General features: G+C 39.6%; 1 protein-coding gene across 1 annotated transcript in view; it reads left to right on the top strand.

The window, feature by feature from the left end:
• ESR1 (estrogen receptor 1) overlaps nucleotides 1–21,747 on the top strand; it is a 78,689-nt gene that overhangs the window by 3,808 nt on the left and 53,134 nt on the right. The window contains exon 2 of the mRNA XM_018560332.1: nucleotides 13,111–13,227. Coding sequence (XP_018415834.1) covers nucleotides 13,111–13,227 — 117 coding nt within the window. The remainder of the gene's footprint in view (nucleotides 1–13,110; nucleotides 13,228–21,747) is intronic.

Raw genomic sequence — 21,747 nt, 5'->3', positions numbered from 1 at the left:
GGCGCCTCCTGCTCCCGGCCGCCCAGGAGAGAAACACTGATTTTTCTTTTTTTTTTCTTTATTCTGACATGGAGCTGTCTGCTGATGGACCTGATGGAGAACTGCAGCAGAGGGCGGGTGAAATGCTAGTTTGCTATTGGCTATTGCAAATTGAAATAGCCAATAGGAATCTAGCAATGCATTCCTATGACCAAAAATTTTTATTTATTATTTTCTATTCTGACAAAGCAGTGTTTCTCTCCTGGGCGGCCGGGAGTGGGAGACTCCCAGAGCGCCTGGGAGAGTTAGGCTGTCTGGTGATCAGTGTCCCTGGTTAGCTGGTAGCCAGGGACGCTGATCTCTCTGCAAGTGGGCCGGAGTCAGCCGTAAGATCATGGCTGGCTCCGCCCAGCTGCCAGAAGCAGGCTATCGGTCGGCCAGCTTCGGCTTCCAGCGCGGCTCAGCCGAACCGAGGCATATGCCTTTGTCTCGCTCGGCCAAGTTCGGGAGCTGTACGGGCTATTGTGAAAAGCCTGTACAGCAGCCCTTCGGTTCTACTGAGCCGAAGGGGTCCTGGGGCCTAAGCTAGCCGAAGGATCGGCCGAAGCTATGGCTAGATCCTTCGGCTGCTTCATGAATAGACCCCTAAGGTTTTTTGTTTGTTGTTTTGGAATAGGTTTGTCACATTTTAAGGAAATGGGGGGCGTGCCCCAGAAACATGTAAACCGAGACCACACAGGGGCAGTGGACGCTGATGCTGCACATCTTTTCAGACTTCCGCTGCTAGATGATTTGACATCCCATTGTTTTCTACATGCCTTTTTACTACCAACTTCTTGTAAGTACAATACAGTTGTCGTTTTTATCATTAAAATTCGTTTTACACTATGGAGACGCTCCTTTTTGTTTTTTGCCTCTCAGATTGTCACATTTTAAGGTCAGTCGTTAAAATTACATTTCAGTTTTTGGCAGATAAACCCCTGACAATTTCTTAAATATCTGGAGGAATGTATTGTGACATCTTTGCACTTAAGTTCCTAGGTCTGCACACAGGCATTGGACATTATAGGGGGTCCGCGCTCTCCTTGTTGGAACTTGTATATTATAGAATGAGACAGGAGGAGTTGGAACATATAGGAGAAAAACTCAAACTCCCAGGTGGACAGGAACAGAGCTAAAAATTATGGCAAGGAGACATTGCTGTTGGACTGTTCAAAGCACATAAGAAATCAATCACTGACTTAGCACTATTTCTAATATCACTTTTAATGGACGAACTGTGTAAACAAGTCTATAATTATATTATTATATTTTGGGTCCTGGTAGGTGTACTTGTGTGGGGATTGTTTTTTGTGTTACCTTTTTTTTTGTTTTACTTCTTTGCTGGCATCCAGGGGGTGGTGCACGGTCTTTGGCATTCATATGTATAGGCATGTACGGACTATTGTTGAACTGAGGAGTAATGAATTTTATAAGGTTCTTTCTGCCAAATCAATTAAATGAAATCTTTAGTAGAACCAACAATTAAATCTATTTACTATACTGAGAAAATGGGGGAAAAACCCCATTTGTAACTGGTTAATACAATAAGCCTAGTACAAGCTGTACACTGTAATGAGTTGGCATAACATGTGAGTTTTTCATCATTTATCTGTTTTGCTTGAAAAAAAGTGTTTAATCTTTACTGGGGGAGATTTTAAATAAAAAAGATAGTTCATTTTTGTTTTATTCTTATTTTTTTCTTACTTTCAATATCCAGGCCTGAAATCCTCCTCCATTGCCTTAATTATTTACTGCTGTGTCTAATAAAAAATAAAAACCTGAAGTTACGAGGTGGTTACAATTCATATCTGTAATCTTCTTTCAAGCTGCAAACACTAAAAGCAGATGTTTTACTGTGTGGAGATATTGACATCATTGTCTTAACAGGTGCTTACAAAGGGAAATTTGGCCACTACCCTACTCATCCACAAGGTCAGCATTGCAGATTTTAAGTAAACGAAAAAATCACTAAGGATGTCACAACAGTATATGAAACAAAAACAAAGCAGTAAATACATACATACAAAAGCTTAAAAGAGCAGAGTGTGTAACAAACAGGAAAGAACAAATAGGATGTGTTTTTCAGTGTTTTTTTCCACAAAATTCAATTTTAGTAAAATTGGACAACCCACCATATATTCTGTGCAAAGAAAAAATTGATAAATGGGATATCAAAAATCTTTCATTATTGAAAAAAAAACCATGTTTTTTTCCAACACCATAAAAATAATGGATCCTTCTTTAAAACATCACACAAATTCTGGGTGCCTCTACATTAAACCAGCATATTCCCCTAGGTGCAACCTACTGTTTAAGTAATATTGCGCTTCCCGTTTCTTCAGGGACATAACAACCCTCACTTGTCTAATCCCATTCTATTATAAGTTGAAGGAACTGATACTTCTACACTTCTCTTCCTGTTCCCATTCTCTTTCTTCTTTTTAACCTGCTTTTACTTTGTTCATTTTAACCACTGATGGATTTTCTTTTTTAATAACCTCTATTTTAAATCTAACCGACAACGTTTTCAATTCATTAACAAAATTCTCTGTGCTAGACCTATTCCTCTGGAATTGTAAGTACTGCCCAACAAAAACCACATCTTTCTGGCTCCATAGTTGGTGGCTTTTGACAAGGAGGAAGGAGTTCCCAGCTGTGGGATTCTTAAACATGTTAGTTAGCAAATCTGCAACTCTCCTAAAAATAAAAAATAAACACCTGGACCCGTTCCAGGCTCCAGCTGAATTTCATATAAATGTTACTCTCATTCACACTGCGTTTTACCCCCTACATACCATCAGCCCATCATCCATGTGCTTAAGCCAGGGGGCCGCACGTGCACTAAACATGACTCTTACAGCCAACAAAGATGTAAACAAGCATATGTAATTCCACATGCTTCTCCAATTGCCACTCCCTGTTTTTGATAATAACATTTCCCATCAAAAGTGAAAATGTGTTATTCACAAACATACAAATAATATTAAGCTGACTATATAGCCTGTGTGTTCCTCCATATTCATATACACCTTATCAAGCATGTTTTTACATGCTTCCGACCCTATCCTATGTGGGATGGAGGTGTTTAAATTCTCTACGGCCAAACACACCAAGATGGATTTTCCTTTCATTTCCACCTGCTGTTATCTTTTCAACACCTATTTTTAGTCCTGTACATATGACAAAAACATCTTCACAAATGGTGAAGCAGAATTCCATGCAAAATGGTTCTTAACCCTTGTAGTGGGGCTACTCTGTTAAGTGCATGTTTGTGTCTGCGTGCTAAAAAAAAAAAGTTATACTCACCTGATCCAAGCCACTTTGCTCTTAGACTGGACACTGGAGCCTCTCTTTCTCTCTGTTGCTGTGGTCTAAAGATCCTTGAGTCATTATGTTCTATACAGGGACATATCATTGCTGCATCTGATGAGGAGACAGGCTTCAGGGACCAGAGTTGCTGCCAGCTAGCTCTGCGGTTCAGGTTAGCACTTAGACACAAATGAGCAGTTAATGGAGCAGCGGTGGCCCCACTGCAAGGGTAAAGAAATTGTGCCCGGAGTTCCGCTTTAAAGCTTTTTATCCAAACATGTACCTACTTTCCTCATTGGTCCTCGCCTCCTTGACTCAATGGGATGTCCAAGTAGATTTACTCTGTCCTTATGTATTTTGAAATTATATAGAAGGTTGGGGTGGCATATTCTCTAACCAAAAGGTATTTATTCTTCTCTATCCAAGAACACCCCTTCAAGATATCCACACTCCAATCTTCCTCCAGCATTTTGGGAAATGGGTTAATTGCCACCCTATTATAACTCTTATGATTTCCTAAGAGTCTGAAAACTTCCTGATATTGGTCCTCATGCATTAGGACAATGTTAACATTCCACCTATATCACTTAATCGTACCACAATATCCTTCATTTGTCTAACTCCAAAAGGGCTTTTCAGGTAGAAGGTCATCTGCTATACACAAGGGCCATTCCACTTTTTTAAAAATCTTTTGTCAACCAACTCTATAAACAAAACAACCTTTTCATGCGAAGCTAGGGGGGAAATTGGTGAATTTTGGAGCTTTGTTTGTTTTAGGAATATTCACCCTTTCCAGTGTTTCCATCGCCCCCATCTCCCATTCTAATAACTCAAATTACTGTATACCATAAATACTTTGATTTTGACTCATTCTCTTACCCTCCTCCTCCTTTTTCCTCACCATATACCATTTTTATTAATTGTAATCATTGCAAAAACAATTTTATGTCTTTATACACTGTAAATTCTTGTCCAGCTTGTGAAGGACAAATATTCAACCCCTTTCTCAATAAAGAGATATACAGGGTTATTCACAAAGCTGTCGAAGGCAGCCTTGTGAATAACCGACCCGAAGTGAAGTGAGCTGAACGCTGTTCGGCTAATCACTTCAGGCTTGTACAGCTGATTTCTGCCGTTCATCGGCGGAAATCAGCCGTACATAGACTTGCTTTGGCTGGCTTCAGGCCGGCCGAACATGCTCAGCATATTCGGCCGACCCGAAGTGCAGAAGTAGTTCGACTCAGCCGATCCAACATGTGGATCGGCTGAGCCGAACCTCCGGCAGCCTACTCGCTGCTGTTCGGCCTATTCTCATAGGGACAGAACAGCAGTGAGTGAATAGCTGAATGCCGCCCCTCGGCATTCGGCTCGGCTATTTTGCTCGGTACCTCTGTGATACCGAGCAGAATAGAAAAACATTTAAAAAAAGTAGAAAAAAAAGTAGAAAACGATTGGGCGGTGCCAGCAGTGACAGCTAGCTCTGCCCAACTGTTTCCTATTGGCCTAGACCTGCTGTCATTTCAATGAGAGCTCAGCGGAGCCAGTGTTGATATCACTGCCGGCTCCACTGAGCTCTCATTGTAATGACAGTTCAGCGGAGCTGGCGGTGATATCACTGCCGGCTTCTAGTGTGCCTTTTCTTCTTTCTGCAATAACTTTACCTTTATTTATAGAAGAAAAACCTACAGAGAGATTCCTCCCATGGAAGAGTTAATCCTTGGGAGGCTCAAATATTACACTGTCACATCAATAAAAGTGAACCTATAAAAATCTTGTTTAGTGACAAGTTTATACAAATCAACCTCAGCCTGCATTCAATTAATTCTATTTTACTGCTTGAATTTAAATGATGTTTTCACTACAGCATTGTGTTTCTTATTTACAAAAAGAATTGGAAAAAAAAGGAGCACTACTACCTAAAAGATCGCAAAAGTATTTATGAAACGTATGGTGATGGTATGGAAAAAATGAAAAGGGATCACTCACTATTAGATGGTGATGGTAATTGCTATCCGCTTCGACTTTCACCTCGGCTCAGTCGAGGCGAAGGAATATGCTTCGGCTCGACTGAGCCAAGGTGAAAGACGCTCGGCCAACTTCGGGAGCTGTACGGGCTATAGTGAATAGCCCTTACAGCAGCCCTTCGGTTCTACTGAACCGAAGGCCTCCCGTAACCGTAGCTAGCCAAAGGATCAGCCGGAGCTATGGCTGATCCTTCGTCTAGCTTTGTGAATAACCCCCATAATGTTTACACTGGAAGAAATATATGTGGGATAATCGCATTTTCTACAATTATCAGTAAATACTGTGGTACAGTTGTCCACTACTAAGGATGGGCTGAACGTTCGAGTCGAACATAGGTTCGACTCGAACATTGCATGTTCGAGCGTTCGGCGAACACCGAACATTATGGGATGTCCGCGCCATGTTCGACCGCGGCACATCCCACAATGCACTGCGCCGTCCGAAGCGGCATTTGGCTACAGTCCTGCACCTGACAACAGGTCAGATGCAAGACTGTGCCAATCAGGGCTCAGTACAAATATAGAGCCATGATTGGGCAGAGTCACGATGACTCTGCCCAATCATGTCTATTTGTTTTTCTTTTTAAATGTCACTTTTTGCTGCAGCAGTGCAGCAGGTTCTATACATCCTACAGATCCACCACTTCACAGGCAGGTTATGGGGACCCTCCAGGCACAATATTTGAAGGAATTTTTCATTTTTACTCTTACCCTGTAAATCATGTAAAAATCACTGTTCCTTTAAAAAATATTTTTTTGGGGTTTTTTTGTTTTAAATTTCATTGATTCCTGTCATTCACGGCACTACCCGGATCCCCATACACTTTTTATGGCCAATAAATTGCATATAAGGCTTCAAAATGGGGACCTTTAATTTTCTGAGTTCTACCCCCATAGACTTGCATTGAGTTCTAAGTTCGAGTTAGAACTTTTTCCATGTTCGAAAGTTCGAGTTAGAACCGAACACGGGGGTGTTCGGCTCATCACTATCCACTACCTTAATAGTATGACAGCTAAATGAATAAGTGTGTGTCTGTAATGTTTATAGAGATGCCTGGACTGTTATATAAGGATGTGTAAATTATATAAAGGCATAAGCTGGCTCAGGACTGAGAAGGGGATATCTGAATCCTTGTTTACAGAACTCTATTAAATCTAATACATATAGCTTCTAGTAGACAAATGGGGGATGTTATCTAGCTAAACAAATTGGTGTGTTGTTTTAAAGACCGGTCTGTCCTTTTTATGGTGTTGGTAAAAATCATGCTTTTTTTCTATAATAATAAAGCATTTGTGTTAGATTTAAACAAGTATTCATGAGTGAATTTCATACCATTTTTGGAAGATGCACCACACCGTCAATTGAGACATAGATCAAGTATATAACTGATTTTTGTAAAAAAAAAAAAAAAGAGATGATGTGACTGTTATATTTTTAATTTTATAAACAGCCCCAGATATATGATTAAAAATGGGGAGGTGGTGGAGTACAATACCTCGATGTAGGTGGGTATTCCAATCTGATGTGACCATTATTTTTAAAGCAGTTCTCAAATGCACAAAAAGGCCCTAACTTGGTCCTTGGTGTAACCTTTCAAAGTTTGTAGGAGAAGAGAGCACCAAGATATTGTTGACTGTCCAGAAAAAGATTATTAATTACAGTGATCAGTAAATTTAAACAGTACATTTAAAAACAGTCAATGCATTTCAGGGGTTTCAAGAGATAAAGGGGGCTTCTTTGAACCCATAATATGTGTTACTTTCCAAAGAAGGTAATATTTGTAGGCACTGGAGTGTTTTCATTGGACAATGGGGATGGGTTTTTGGTTTGGGTCAATCATGAATTCAACCCAAACCTAATGCTTTTATGGTTTGCGAAAAGGGTGAACTAATGCGGCTATTTGTGCCCATAGTTACCAATGACCAATAATGCTCTTCCTGGCCTCTGAACCGTGGCCGGGGGTTAGAAGCGGCAATCGTGGGGGTTTTTTTATGTGCCAACCCCCTACCTATAAAAATCAATGTTCTCAACAGCCTTTGTTCAGTATGTGTTAGAGTAGACATAGAGTAGTTAGGGAAAAGATAACACACTGCAGGACACAAGCTAGGTGACCATTCTGGTGCTGATTGCTGAAAATTCTGGGTGCCTCTACATTCAACCAGCACAAACAAATGGCAGCTATGTGCCCTTGAGGAAGAGGTAAAGGGGGGATTAGCAGGCCTTAAATAAATGGATGCTCTGCACCCTTGAGGAAAGTGCACCCTAAAGGAAAGTGGCTGCTTTGCACCCTTGAGGAACAAAGAGGAGGTAACTTGTCTCACTGAGGTTCTGTTTCCATTAAGCTCTTTTGCATAGTCATGTGTTTCCTCATGCATGCGGTACCCAGATGAGTGATACTTTCATCCAGGCTGATGTGCTGCAGACAGAGTCTGCAGACCACAATGGTTTCTGTTGGCAGCAGATATGTTAAAAAAAGCGTACACTGCAGAGCTCTTTCGATTTGCTTCATATTCAAGTGCTTGTGTACTGTCCTGACACTAGCCAGTTTCTATCAAACACATACCTATGGCCTATATTTTAAGTATTTAGCAAAAACTTGGGGATACAGTGTTGTAAAGAGGTTTGTGGAATGTGGTGTTGTGGTCTGAAGTGTTTTTATGCATTCTGTTGTGACATTTTCTTAAACATATAAGACAATGCAGTGTAGTACTGGGAAAAAAGAAGCTCACAAACGATACTATCAAATTGTTGTGCCATGGGCAAATCTGTACAAAGTTGCAGGCTTAAACTTAAATTTTTAGAATACAATTTCATTGCTTTTGGATCTGGGTTGGCTGCAACTACCTCTGGTCAATGCTTGCCTGTTAGTGCTAGATAAAAGAAAATCAGGTGTTGCACCAAAAACAACCTAAATAAGCAATTTTTTTTCTATTTTAAAAATTCAGATTGGGGTGCTGCTGCACAGTGGGATAGTTTATTGAAACTTGTCCACCCCATCGGATATTTTTCACCCAATCACTGGTTTAATCATAGAGATATCTCTATGACTAAGCCTGTGCTTTGCTGAAATGCGATTGGTTGAAGCGATTTATGTATATGACTAAGCCTATTATTGGGTGGAACGTACCAATGCAAAAAATATTTTTTTTCAATTGGTACGTCTACCCCAGGGTAGTACCCAGCTCCCTATGCACTTGGGTTGACAATTCTGTGCCTAATAGTCTTAAAAATGTCTGGAATTAATTTTCCAGATTTGCCCACCCAGGCATCAGTAGGGTTTGAATTTTTCGAGTTTTATACTGAGTTCAACAAACAGTCCACAAAATGAATCCAAGCACATTTACTTATCCCTTAGACAGCAAGTCGGTGGGTGGACTAAGGTTTGATCCAAGTGTTTGCTTAGCCTCAAAGACAGTAATAAGGTAAAATCGGGATTAAAAGAGCACAAAAAATAGTATTTTCAGACTAACAAGTCAGACAAACAAATCAACCAAAGGAACCAGCTAAATTTGAGAAATATGGGAGATACAAGAAGAACACAGAACAGAAAGTGTAATGAAAGCAACATAAGAGTAACTGAGAAAATTAAAAACACCTAAATACTGTATATTCAAGGTTTAAAGTGATATTAAACCTTTATTTACTTATTTATCAATGGGAGACTGCGTATATGCAAAACTTTGATGTTGTTTTTAAAAATTCTTCAGTTCCTCGTTTTCGAATGGATCCCCGCATTGCCCTCCCTCCTGTCCCTCTGCCCTCAGTATCCTCACCTGCAACCAGTAAGTTCAGGACAGAGGATCAATTCGAGGGACCAGCGGTGGTGACAAGCGGTGCTGACAGGTAAGTGTGGGGGGGACAGCTAGTCAAAAAGTTACTGGACTTATTTTACCTTAATGCAGAGAATGTATTAAGTTAAAAAACGCCCAGCCTTTAGTAATACTTTAATGTTCCAAACGAAATCTTTGCTTCGAAGCTCACTTGCACCTTTAGTTTTAATAGGTTAAATACATTCCAGGTGCATTAAAACAAAAGGTGTTCAATGTCTTTTAGCTCTTTTACTCTCTTAGACAGCCACAGCCTGAATAGAAAATCCTGTCCCCTTTCAGCAGTTGCAGCATGGGCCCTTTCTTTCTGCGGGGAAGCAGTGATCTCGCTGCAGAGGTCCATCACACCTAGAGCTCTGCAATCAGCCAAGCTTATGCTTCTTGCTGATTGGTGTGCTGTGGCTCTGAATTAGTAGGTGAACTGTCGAACCTCTGCAAAGAGATCTCTGCTTCCCCGCAGAGAACAAGGGTCCCACCATTTAGCTGATTTAAACTGTAAGTTTAAGCAGACCTGAAATCAAAGTTTAAACATGGCTTCATTCTAATTGTCCCCCTTCCCCGCTCCACACTCGTCCCCCCCCCCCCTTCCCACAGCCACTCGGGATACACATATTTAATGAGGATAGTCCCCCTGCAGTCCTGATGATAGCTCACTCCCAAATGAAAGATGGCGGCGTACAAAATTAGAAGACCCTGCAAAGAACTGGGTGCGAGACTTCATGGGCTGGCAAGCATGTGTTTTTTTTAAACGTTAGCAGCTATAATATTTGTATCTGCTGTCTTTTAGCTTTCTATGTGGCAGGGGAAGATCCTTCCTAAATTGCGCTATAAAGTATATCTAAAGCCAAACCTTTTTTAGGTAAGGAGGGAAGGGTTAAAACAACTGTCTTTTTTGCCACCTGTGTCTCTTTAGGGAGATTTCCCTTAATTGTTATGCCATGTAGACTCAACAGGACAAGAGAGAATGCTTAACAATGTAAGTGATATCCCCTCTTAGAGATTTTTCATAGGCAAAACTTTCCCCATTGAAATAATTTCTCTATTCCTGTTCTGGTGGCAACTCAAAATTTACCCAGAATTACCCTCACTTTCTGTCCTGATGACAATGGTGATCCAAACGATTCGAGATAATTAATCTGCATAGAGACACAGAGAGCAATAAAAACCTGAAAGTGGTTCTAACCCCTCTAAAAAAAGTTTTGTAGTTATACGTTAATGGCTTGTTTGCACCAGATCCGGAACAGATCTGGAAGGGTTTCTACATATGCAGCGTGTTATGATGTGTTTTTGATGCATTTTTATGCTTTCCGGTGTGTTTAGCTTAAAATTAGTAATTGTAGCTTAAAATGGGCTTTCAAGTGTGGTCCAGTGCATTCCAGAGCGTATGCATGCATTTGTTATGCGTTTACATGTGTTTTGGTGCGTTCCAGAGCAGAAAAAAAGAGCATGCAGTAGTTTTTCCACATGCACTGGAACTGAACACTGTGGTGTGAACTAGAGCCCAAAATACCACTGGAATACATGGGATGTGTTCTTGATGCATTCTTAAACTGCTCTGCTCTGCTCTGCATCTGCTCCGCACTTGGTGTGAACGAGCTCTAAGCAGTTTACAGTATAAGTACAGTGCACAGCCAAATGACCTTCAGAATTCAACTAGTTAAGTTTTACTACAGGCAGATGTAGCATTGATCTGATGCCAGCCTCTTAAAAGTATTGTGATTTATAAAATCAGATAAATAGGAGGAGAAATTTCTTGTACTTGCCAAACTTTAGGGAAAACTGATTAAAATCAGCCTCTGACTGTGGGGGGACTTTTTATTTTTGTATTTTAATTTGCAAGTAATAGAAAATAAAACACTATTGATTGCAGTACTGGGAACATTGCATGTAAAATATTGTTAAATATTGTCAAATAGGTTTTACCCTGTTTTATTTTCCTAATTATTCAGTTATTCTCTGGAAATATATCTACATGGAAACAAGTTGCAAGGGCAAAACCATCGCTGAAAAGCTACTTTGGTGCTGCCGGAAACAAATGTCTTTGTTTATACTTTATTGCATTTCCTAGTTTGTTTGTTTTTTTTTCCATTAAATACTTTACATTGATTATTTTGCTGTTATGTACAATTCTATTATTTAGTTTCACATGTAAGTTATGTGTATTAAAAATGGCTATAAGTATAAAATAATAGTCATGATCCAACCAATGTGTGTATGTATGAAGACATCAGCAAGAAACAAGTAGGTTGTTTCTCCTTACACACTACTGATTGGTATAAAGCAGGGGTGGCCAAACTCTGGTCCTCCAGCTGTGGTGAAACTACAAATCCCATGATCCATCTCTCTCCAGGAGTCATGTCTGTGGCTGTGAGAATCTTGCAATGCCTCATGGGATTTGTAGTTCTACCACAGCTGGAGGGCCGGAGTTTGGCCACCCCTGGTATAAAGCATCTGTCCTTGTAAGTATACATCACATGTGTGTGGCAATGGTAATTACCATTATTGATAAAAGTAACATTGTAACATTGTCATTGCTTGCTGGAAGCAATGCATGATGTAATATGTAGTCTCGAGTAATCCACGATAGCATCACATCAAGCATCAGGGAAAGAGATGCAAAGCACACTGGGAATCCAGGAAGTTGTTGAAAATGATGGAAAGACAGAAGGCAGCACAATGTTTTCATGTAAGCCTTGATTATATTATCAAAAACAACTCTAGAATGTATTCCTATTACCGTATTTGCCGGCGTATAAGACGTGTTTTTAGACCCAAAAACATCGCCCGAAAATCGGGGGTCGTCTTATACGCCGGGTATACTGTATGTAGCTTCGGCTACATACAGTATACCGCGCTGAGCCAATCATGGCAGGCTTTGTATTCATTAATACAAAGCCTGTATTAATGAATACAAAGCCTGCTGTGATTGGCTCAGCACGGTATACTGCATGTAGCTGAAGGACCGAACCCTGAATATGGAGGACACTGCGGGGATCATAGGCAAGGTAAGAGACTGTAATCCCGAGTGTGGCTCGGGGTTACCGCTTATGGTACTGAAAATTAAACCTGAGCCACACTCGGGAATACTGCCATGGAGGTTAGTGGGTGCATTTAAACATTATTTTGGGCTATACTCATCTTATACGACGAGTATAGCCCAAAACCTATATTTTAACACAAAAAGTGGGGGATCGTCTTATACGCCGGCAAATACGGTACATTGTTGATGTTATAACAGGATAGTATATGCTAGGACTTTAGAACTCCTTTACAGCATGAAGAAATTATATATAAAACCACTGTACATTTCATATAAAAGCTATAATAGAGCAGGAGTGCCCAATTTCAGTCCTAGGCGGTAGGACCCGGACTTGGGACAGACAGCAATTTTGCTTTGTGAAGTACACCTAAATACCACATTTTGTAGGAGGATTACAGTACATGGAATACGGAATAAAATCAATTGAGCAAGGAAGTAAACTCCGGATACAAGCGAAATAGAATATATATATACAGAATATCTAATGTTTCATTTCATTGCTTTTTCTTCTTGTTACAATGCTTACCCGCATGTGAATCTGAAAAAAGAAAATATATTTGTGTGAAGTAAATGCTTAGAAAAACATCTGCTATCAAACTTTTCTCTATCAAAAATCCTCTTTGTCTTTACAAGTCATATGGTTTAATATTTGTATTCTCACAAAAAAAGGAATTTTATTTTGGTTTATAGTTGTCAGTACAAAAATGTTAACCTTTTTTCTGTCAAGGCTTAATTGCCACTGGCTGTTTCATTTTTATATGTTCAAGTGAAGTTTAGAAAAAAGCTTTCACTTTCAAACCCTCTGCAGGACAAAAGGTTATCAGGGTTATTAATACACTTAAATTGTCTCCCAGCAGATTTTCACAAAGACCCTTATTTTCTTTACAGGCCATAATGACTACATGTGTCCCGCAACCAATCAGTGCACCATCGACAAAAACAGGAGAAAGAGCTGTCAAGCCTGCCGACTCCGCAAATGCTATGAAGTGGGGATGATGAAAGGGGGTATGTACTGACTGCATTCAAAGAAGGAGCCACCAAATGTGAAAGATATCCCGCTTTGTTTAATCAAAAAAACTTTGGTTCAGTCTAGAACACAGCTGAATGTGTATATGAGTGCTTACAATCAGCATAAATTCTGAGCAGTTGGTTGAAATATTCATGTAAAGTCCATTTGGGCTCACAATAGTATAACTAAAATGTATTTCTGATGTACATTTTTAGAGATATCAATTCTGACACTTATATTACAGTCAGGACTTTTACAAAGAAATTGAACCATTTGGATATGTCAGGCTAGAAGAAAGATTCATCCAGTTGTTTTTATGTTCAGGATCACATGCCTCAAAAGAAGATAAGTAAATGTAAATGCCTTATGCTGGCCATTCATGTAACATTATTTGCTATAGATTCAATATTTAAATAATCTTTTGCTAGATAACGATTGTTGAACACAACAAAAATACTGATTTGGTTAAATCTGATGGGATTCTTCATCTGATCAATTATTCCTATATACCAGAACATTTTTCTATTTATCAAAATACACATTAAATAGACTTTGCACTAACGAACTTCTGTGGGGGAAAACAAGTTGGTAAATAAGCTTACCTTACCCCTGGTTTCCTCACTGCAGATGTCACAATCCTTCCACTAAGATCCTAAGGACTACTGAGTATCCCAAATCGTGCGAGAAGATACTCCAGCACAGTGCAGGAGCATCTTCTCACAAGATCTGGACTACTCAGCATTCCCAGGGATCATACCAGAAGCATTTTGATGTCAACCACATCTAGGCACTGTGAGCAGAAGCCAGGGATATAGTACGTATATTTACTAACCTTTCACATGCACAGATTTTTTAAAATTTGTTTTAAAAAAATGTTAATATTCCCTGGACCTCTTAGACTCTATAGCCCTGATTTTTCAAAACCGTGTGTTAAAAGAAAAATGACTCAACATTGCATGAGGGTTCATGCCTGATTCATGCCAAGAAAGTTTTTCTATTCAATGTGATGTCATATGATGTAAATTTGTGTGTGTGCCCCTGGTTATATAGTTTGCATATTAACATCTTCTGATTCAAAATGAACTGAGTGGACACATTCATCAATAGAGTTATTCACTATAGAGCCGAAGCATCCAGCCGTAGCTGGATAAGTGAATAACCCCCTAAACCTTCAGGGTTTTTTTAACTTTCATGTTTATGGGGGCCAGACTTACTGTTAAAGACTTTCTTTTATTCTTGAAATTTTTTGTTAGCTTGTTCTCTAGTGGTATCCCAACCACTAGCCCCTTACCCCCCACCGTATGGGTTCCTCCATCAGCTAGCCGGCTGCTGTAGAGGCACCTGTGCATGCAGGCTCCCGGCCGTGCCTGCACCTAGCTGTGTGCATCTATAGACACACACAGCCTGTGGCTAGCCACGCCCCCAACCTTGCAGTCACCATTTGACTGACGGCATTTTGTTTAAACATGATTGGCAGGTAGAAAAATATACAGTATTTGTCAAAGCAAAAATGGCAGTCTCTTCAGCATGTCAACAACATATAGTGAAAAGTGTAAAGAAAAAAAAAGTGTAAAGAAATAAAAAATAAAGGACAAATAAATGAATGTATTTATTGCATTTTTTTTTTGCTGTGCTGCTTTTGTAAAAAATACTACAAATCAAAACTGGGGAAAAGGTGGGGTTTTTTTACATTTTTTCCTCTTTTTTTAAAATTTTATTTGTCCTAAGTGAGGCGTTAGACACACATATGTGATATAAATATGTAGCCCTATCTGTCCTCTAAAAAACAATATATAATATGTGTGGGTGCACTTTGTAAGAAAGTATATTACTGACGTGGAAGAATCACAGCAAAAATGTCAAAAGTGTGTCAGTCATTTACGAACAGAAACTAAAAACAAGCTCAGTCATGAAGGGTTTAAGCTGCTTCAATATTTGAGGTTAAAACTATTTTAAATAGGCTTTTTGTGCTTACTAGCTGGAGAGTGTCCTGTGGAGTTTTTGTGTTGCTGAATTGCTTTATCATCCATTGAGGGACCCAGGAATTCTGAAACATTCTGCTTTTATGCTGCCACCTACAAGAGGATTGGACACTGGCAAACAGAAAATAACATTGAAGGCCACCCCCATATAAGCCCTTCTTTAATCAAGATACTTGGTATACCATAGATATTTTTCTATGATGCTTCATTGGGCACTGGCTACAGGTGTAGGGTGCTGATGCGAAATCCAAGGAACTACTGATTCGTCTTTCTTTCAAGAAAGGCTGTTTTTGACTGGATCTTGACTCACTGATACCACAGTATCTCTAACGAAAGTGCAGAAGATCTGCAGAAAAGTCTGAGAAGCTTGTACCTCTATCCCTTCTGCCTTAACAGTGAGTACTGTAGCTTTAGAAGCTGGAGATCTGCTGAGGCATCTGGCAAGTTTTCAGCAGCTTTCCCTTTCAGTATTACACATGGGGGGACTGTTTGAACATCCAGATGTATTCCTGGGTGTCCTGCTTTCTTGGCTTTGGATACTCATAATAATCCTTTTAGTTCATATGCTAATTACTTGGAGAAGGCAGAAGATGTCAGCTGCCCTGCAGCATCTTACAAGTATTACTACACTGTGCCTTTACTTGGGCCTTTCTGGGTTTCTGCACTCTTTCTTAGTAGGACGATATTCTTGGAAGGTATTCCCTACAAGGGTATGGACAACAAAGGGGAAAAAAGGGTGCAAGGAGTACTCCCCAACAAAATAGACTGGAATGGGTAGAAAGCCAGCCCATATTGGTGTAGGAACACCAGAAAACAGCAGGATGAGCAGATCTATCCACTGATGGTGCCACTGGATCCTGACAGGGAATCCCCCTGCAGGGCCTGTTAACTTGATCTAAGACATGGGAATACAAGTCCTCTTATCCACCACAACATGGGAATACAAGCCTCTGATCTGCCATGATCGTCACCCTGAAACATGTCCCAGGACATGTTTCAGAGCAACCATCGCTCCCTCTTCAGAATGTTCACTCTAAAACACGTCAAGGTATTTTATTAAACTTGGAATCTTTTTATCTATTATTCTCATGGAAAGGTGGAATCACCTTTCTACAATGTCATCCTTTTAAAAATCATTGAGTTAAGTGCTGTTAGCATGATGTTTATTACACATGGCCACTAAAGATGGTAAGCCATGGCTTTGTGGGTTAGTTGCCTTTAAATGTATACAGTTACATTATGAAACAATGCACTGTTTCAGCAGTACACTTTGTAAAGGATTCTTGGACGAGAGACAATCACAAAGATGAATCGTCCTGCGATTACAGACCCTGCACTAAATCTTTTTGCCGTGGTTACACATATGTGTTCTCCTGGCTATTTTCTAAGGTGAGCAACATCTTTTCTGACTATTGGAGGCACATCCTACTGTTGCTGAGGCTTTCCTGTCTTTTTGTTTTTAGTGTTATCTGACTCCTGAGTGGGATTGACTTTGGTAGCTTCCTTGTAGATCTATTTTTTGGACTAAAGACCCTGACACTGGTTTCACTATGCTTCCCCTGTGGATTCAGGGTTTTTCATTTTCGTTATTGACTGATTCGAGCCTTAGAGTGTTTTTGAGCATAAATGTTCTCAAATCGGTACACTCATTATGGCTTTTCGAAGTTCAGTTTGTACTGTTCTTTGAAGACATCGGGAAGCTATACGTTTATATTAGCCAATTTATATATATAAGTCTTTAATTTAGAAGTATGTTTTATACAGTAGTTTATAGAAGTAATGCAGGCAACTACTATTATTATTTTGAATACAATATCTCCTGTTTTAAGCATTCTGTGTGTACTTTTCAGTTTCTTCAAGCTATATTTTTGCACAGGGAATTGTGTTAATGCAGCTTACTCTTAGTTTATACTTGCTTACAAGTATGGTAACATTAAAGCCAATAAAAGGGGGAGCATTGGATGTTGAATCATTGTTAAAAAATAAATGTATTAATTCATAGCTTCCTATGTGATAACTACATTTATGTTTACATATGTAGATACCGTATATACTCAAGTATAAGCCGTCCCGAATATAAGCCGAGGTACCTAATTTTACCACAAAAAACTGGGAAAAAGTATTGACTCGAATATAAGCCGAGGGTGGGAAATGAGGCAGCTACTGGTACATAGATACCAATAAAATTACATGAATATTTATTTAAAAGAAAAATAACCTAGCTCTGTAAGTGGAAAAGGGGGTACAGGGCTACATATCATGTACTACGGATCATTTAACCCATTCATATTAGCAGAGGATAATTGTAAATCTATTGTTCAGTGCATTCTATATGAAGTATATAGTACATGTACATATAGAGTGCCTGCAACAATACATTTACAATGATCCTCTGCTAACATGAATGGGTTAAATGATCCATAGTACAGGGCTACATACAGATCATTTAATCCATTCATGTTAGTATAATTGTAAATGTATTGTCTGCACTGTATTAGCAGTATATACTCTATATGTAGTATATACTGCTAATACAGTGCAGACAATACATATATAATTGCTTAATAAATCTCTCTCCCCCCCCCATCTGCCCTCACTCACTGTGTCCGTGTGCCGGTGATCGATCATCACATCACGGAGAGAGCAGGGACGAGTCAGCGGCGCGCTGGTCCAGTGGGAGGAGCTCCAGGTGGGGTCCTAATTTAGCTGACTTAGAGGTGCCTGCCCGCTAAATTACAACCCCACCTGGAGCTCCTCTCGCCTGACCAGCGCGCCGCTGACTCATCCCTGCTCCCCTGCCTGACTGGCCGCTGCGGGGGTTTTTTTTTTTCTTCTTACTTACCTCGCTGAGCGTCGCGTCACTGCTGCTCCGGTGGGCGGCGCTCCGAGCGGGGTCATCTGGCAGTCTCCGGCCACCTAAATTAGGACCCGGAGACTGCCAGATGACCCCGCTCGGAGCGCCGCCCACCGGAGCAGCAGTGACGCGACGCTCGGCGAGGTAAGTAAGAAGAAACCTGACGCTGACTCGAGTATAAGCCGAGGGGGGCACTTTTCAGCAAAAAAATGGGCTGAAAATCTCGGCTTATACTCGAGTATATACAGTAATATGAATTTAAAAAAATCAAATCACAATTCCAGAATCCTACTTGACGCAGAGAAAAAATATAGTCCAATGTTCTTTCACAGAGAAAAATCCTTCCACATTCTTCAGGCAATTTGATTATTTAGTGGAACAACTGGTCACTATGCAGTGTTAATAAATATAAGCAGCCATTCATATTTTTGAAACCTCAAATATGAATGAAATACCACTAGTAATAACATATAGCCATAACATTTTATTTACACAGATTGTGTAATTTAAGTATAACTAAAACAAAGACTTTTTCAGTTTTGGGTAGAATAGGGAATGGATAAAACCCTCCCAGGTTTTGTCTCTCATCTGTGTCCCTTTGCTCAGATTGCAATTCATTCCCTCCCCAGTTGATCTAACAGAAATTGAGAAGAGTCTCCCCATTACAAAAACTCCCCTCTCCTTATCTTCCTAACAGAGACATGGATAACAATAAAAACCTGAAAGGGGTTCTAAAACCTTCCTTGCTGTATCCAAAACTAATAATATAAAAAAAAAGGTTTTGGCTATGAATACACTATTATGTCAAATATATCCACTTCTGTGATTGCATACATACTTTGATATTTTAGGTTTACTTATTTTTAATTATGCACTAGTGCTGGCTGACCAGAGCAAACTATGTGTGGGCCTACAAGGATAAAAGAATGTTTCTATTTAAATTAAAATAATGTTTCATTGCCAGAGTATCTCACATGTGAAGGGTGAAGGTTGAATCGCACAGTTAGAAATTACTTACAAAAAAGCAGATGTTTAAATAGGAGAAAGAGGCTTTCCAGACTTATATTAAGAATATGCTCTACTTTATTTCATTATGAGTAACATTTTCTCCAGAGGATTTAGCATTTGATTTTTTTTGTTATTTTCCCAAGGGGAGCATACAGGAAGAAACTAAATGAATAAAATGTTGGGAAACTGCAGCATTTTCTTAGACTGTGAAACTAGTCAAAACCTGAATACGTTTTGGTGACATCTACTGTCTTCAGTTATGTCCAAGATTTGCTTCCCACCATGCTTGACAGATATTTTGCTCCTTGATGGATGCTAAAATGCAGGCCCATGGCTCATCTCCTTGGCTGAAGCTTGTTAGACCTCAGCCAGCAGTGTGTCTTCAAAAGCCAACCAAAATATTGCTTACATCTAAGCTGAGAGATGAACAAGCACTCATTTGTCTTGCAATAAAGAGTGATATGTCTTGTGCAATCTCACTTAATTTAAAGAAGAGAGTGAGCAGCTGGTACCATTTCAAAATGCCAGCCCTACTGGGAGATATCACTTGGCATTTGCATGCTCTTATCTAAATTTGCCTAAACTGCTCTATGTTATGGCTTTTAGCTTTGAAGTCTCTTGCCAGACTGTTTGGGGTTAAAGAACAAAGCATATGTGTGTTGGAAGCCAACAAGGACAAACTTATCAAATGCTTTCACCAAGTAGACATTATTTACACATACTACTGTTTAAAAAATAGTTCTCGGAGAGCAGAATTATGTTGGGAAAACACACTGACTATCTATTTACTGTTGCCCACCCATGAAATCAAAATAAAATAGTTAACAGGATACCACCAACAGAGAACATAAAGGAATACATAAAACTATGCTTGTATCAAAAACAGTGTTCAATATTAGGACTAGGATGAGAGAATCTGCCTGGGTTCAATTCACGGACCATTTGTCAGACTCATCGTAAATTACGGAAATTGCAAACTTTAATCTCAACCCCATAGAAGTCAATGAGGGGGGGGGGCAAATTTTAAAAAGTAAATTCTGGTCATTTTCAAGGCTGATAGGCAAGGGATTGTCAACAAACGTCATGGTGAGCTTGGCACTGGCCTGGGGGTGACATGTTGCAACTAACAACACAAAAATACATTTTAAAAAATACTGTCCTTATGGGAAAAACACAAAGCTTTGAAAGTAGCAGCCAAAACAGCTCTAAAACCCATAAGAAACCATTCTTAAAAAAATAAAGCTTTAGCCCTTAACTTTGTACTAATTGGTCACTGGAACAGCAGTTTATTTAATTAGTAATTGTTTGTAAGCCTATTGTTTTTGTAGTACCATGAAATATTGTCATGAAACATTAATTAAATATGAAAACAGAATGCACAAAAACACTTTAAAACCACAACACCACATAACTTGAACTCCCTTCTATACCTGTATCCCCAGTATTTCTCAAAATATTCCAAATATAGACTTTAGGTATGTGTTTGATAGAAATAGGCTAGCATCATGACTAGGAAAGTAAAACACTTAACAGCAGTATTACTGACTCTGCTACATGTGATAGTTTCCCACTGAGGCTGGTTGTCAGGAAGGCGGTGTCTGATGGTGAGCCACCCCTACCTGGCCAATTCAGCTGTCAGCCTGGGATATTTGCTGACAGCTGAATGTAAACAAAGGGGGTGGAGATGGTGGTTTTCTAGTAAATAAAAATTTCATACTAGGCCCTTTAGGTCTGGTACTTAATGAAGGGGAACCCCAATCAAGAATCTAGTATGGAATTTGGGGGATATGCACACAGTTTTATTTATCTTTTATTACACCTTTGTTTTACCTTACCAGGAGTTTATGATAGAACCTACACAAAAAACAAGAAAAGGGCATGAAGTCCCCCACAAAATCCATACCACACCCTTATCTGAGCATGCAACCTGGCCCTTCAGGAAATCGCAGGGAAGAGTCCATGACCCTCCTCTCCTGAACCTTACCAGGCCACATGCCCTCATCATAGGGAGGGATGGAACCTTGCTCACCACAGCAAAACACATTGTCTTTATGTTTTTGTGGAAAAGGGCATCTTCGCCACAACTCTATTGAAATGTGGAAGCCTCCTTTAAAAATAAGGGGGCACCAGATATACATTTGCCCCCCATGTAAATGATTAAATGGTAGTATCCCTACTTATTCACACACAAAAAAAAGAAAATTGTAAATAAACACACCACACACTTTGACAAGCTCTTTATTGAAAAAAAAAAAAAAACATTAAAAAACAACCTAAATCCATTGTCAGTTATGTTGACCAGCAATACAGATCCTCGTCAGTTGTGATTAGGATGACTTCTGCTCAAACTAAAAAATTAAATTAACCGACACATCCACACCTGACAGAGACTAACTCAGAATGACAGATCAGGGGCCTGCAGTTGGGTATACCCAGTGACATAAATGAACAAATGAACAACTATGGGAATATGATATGGATTTTAGAGTTGACTCGATGCTTTTTTTAATCTTATTTTCTTTGTGTGAGATTCCTTCTTATAATCGGGTCAGGTATGGAATTTTGAGGGGGCCCCTCACTGTTTTCTTTTTTTTGCTTTTAGTGTGCAATCTCCCTTGACATCTGTGCCAAACCCTCATCAAGCATAAGGGTCTGGTATGTATTTTTAGGGG

Source organism: Nanorana parkeri, unplaced genomic scaffold, assembly GCF_000935625.1.
Source record: "Nanorana parkeri isolate BGI_ZX_2015 unplaced genomic scaffold, ASM93562v1 scaffold450, whole genome shotgun sequence".
Taxonomy (NCBI): Eukaryota; Metazoa; Chordata; class Amphibia; order Anura; family Dicroglossidae; genus Nanorana; species Nanorana parkeri.
Note: the sequence above shows the minus strand (reverse complement) of the source record. Positions and strands in the feature narration are given on the sequence as shown.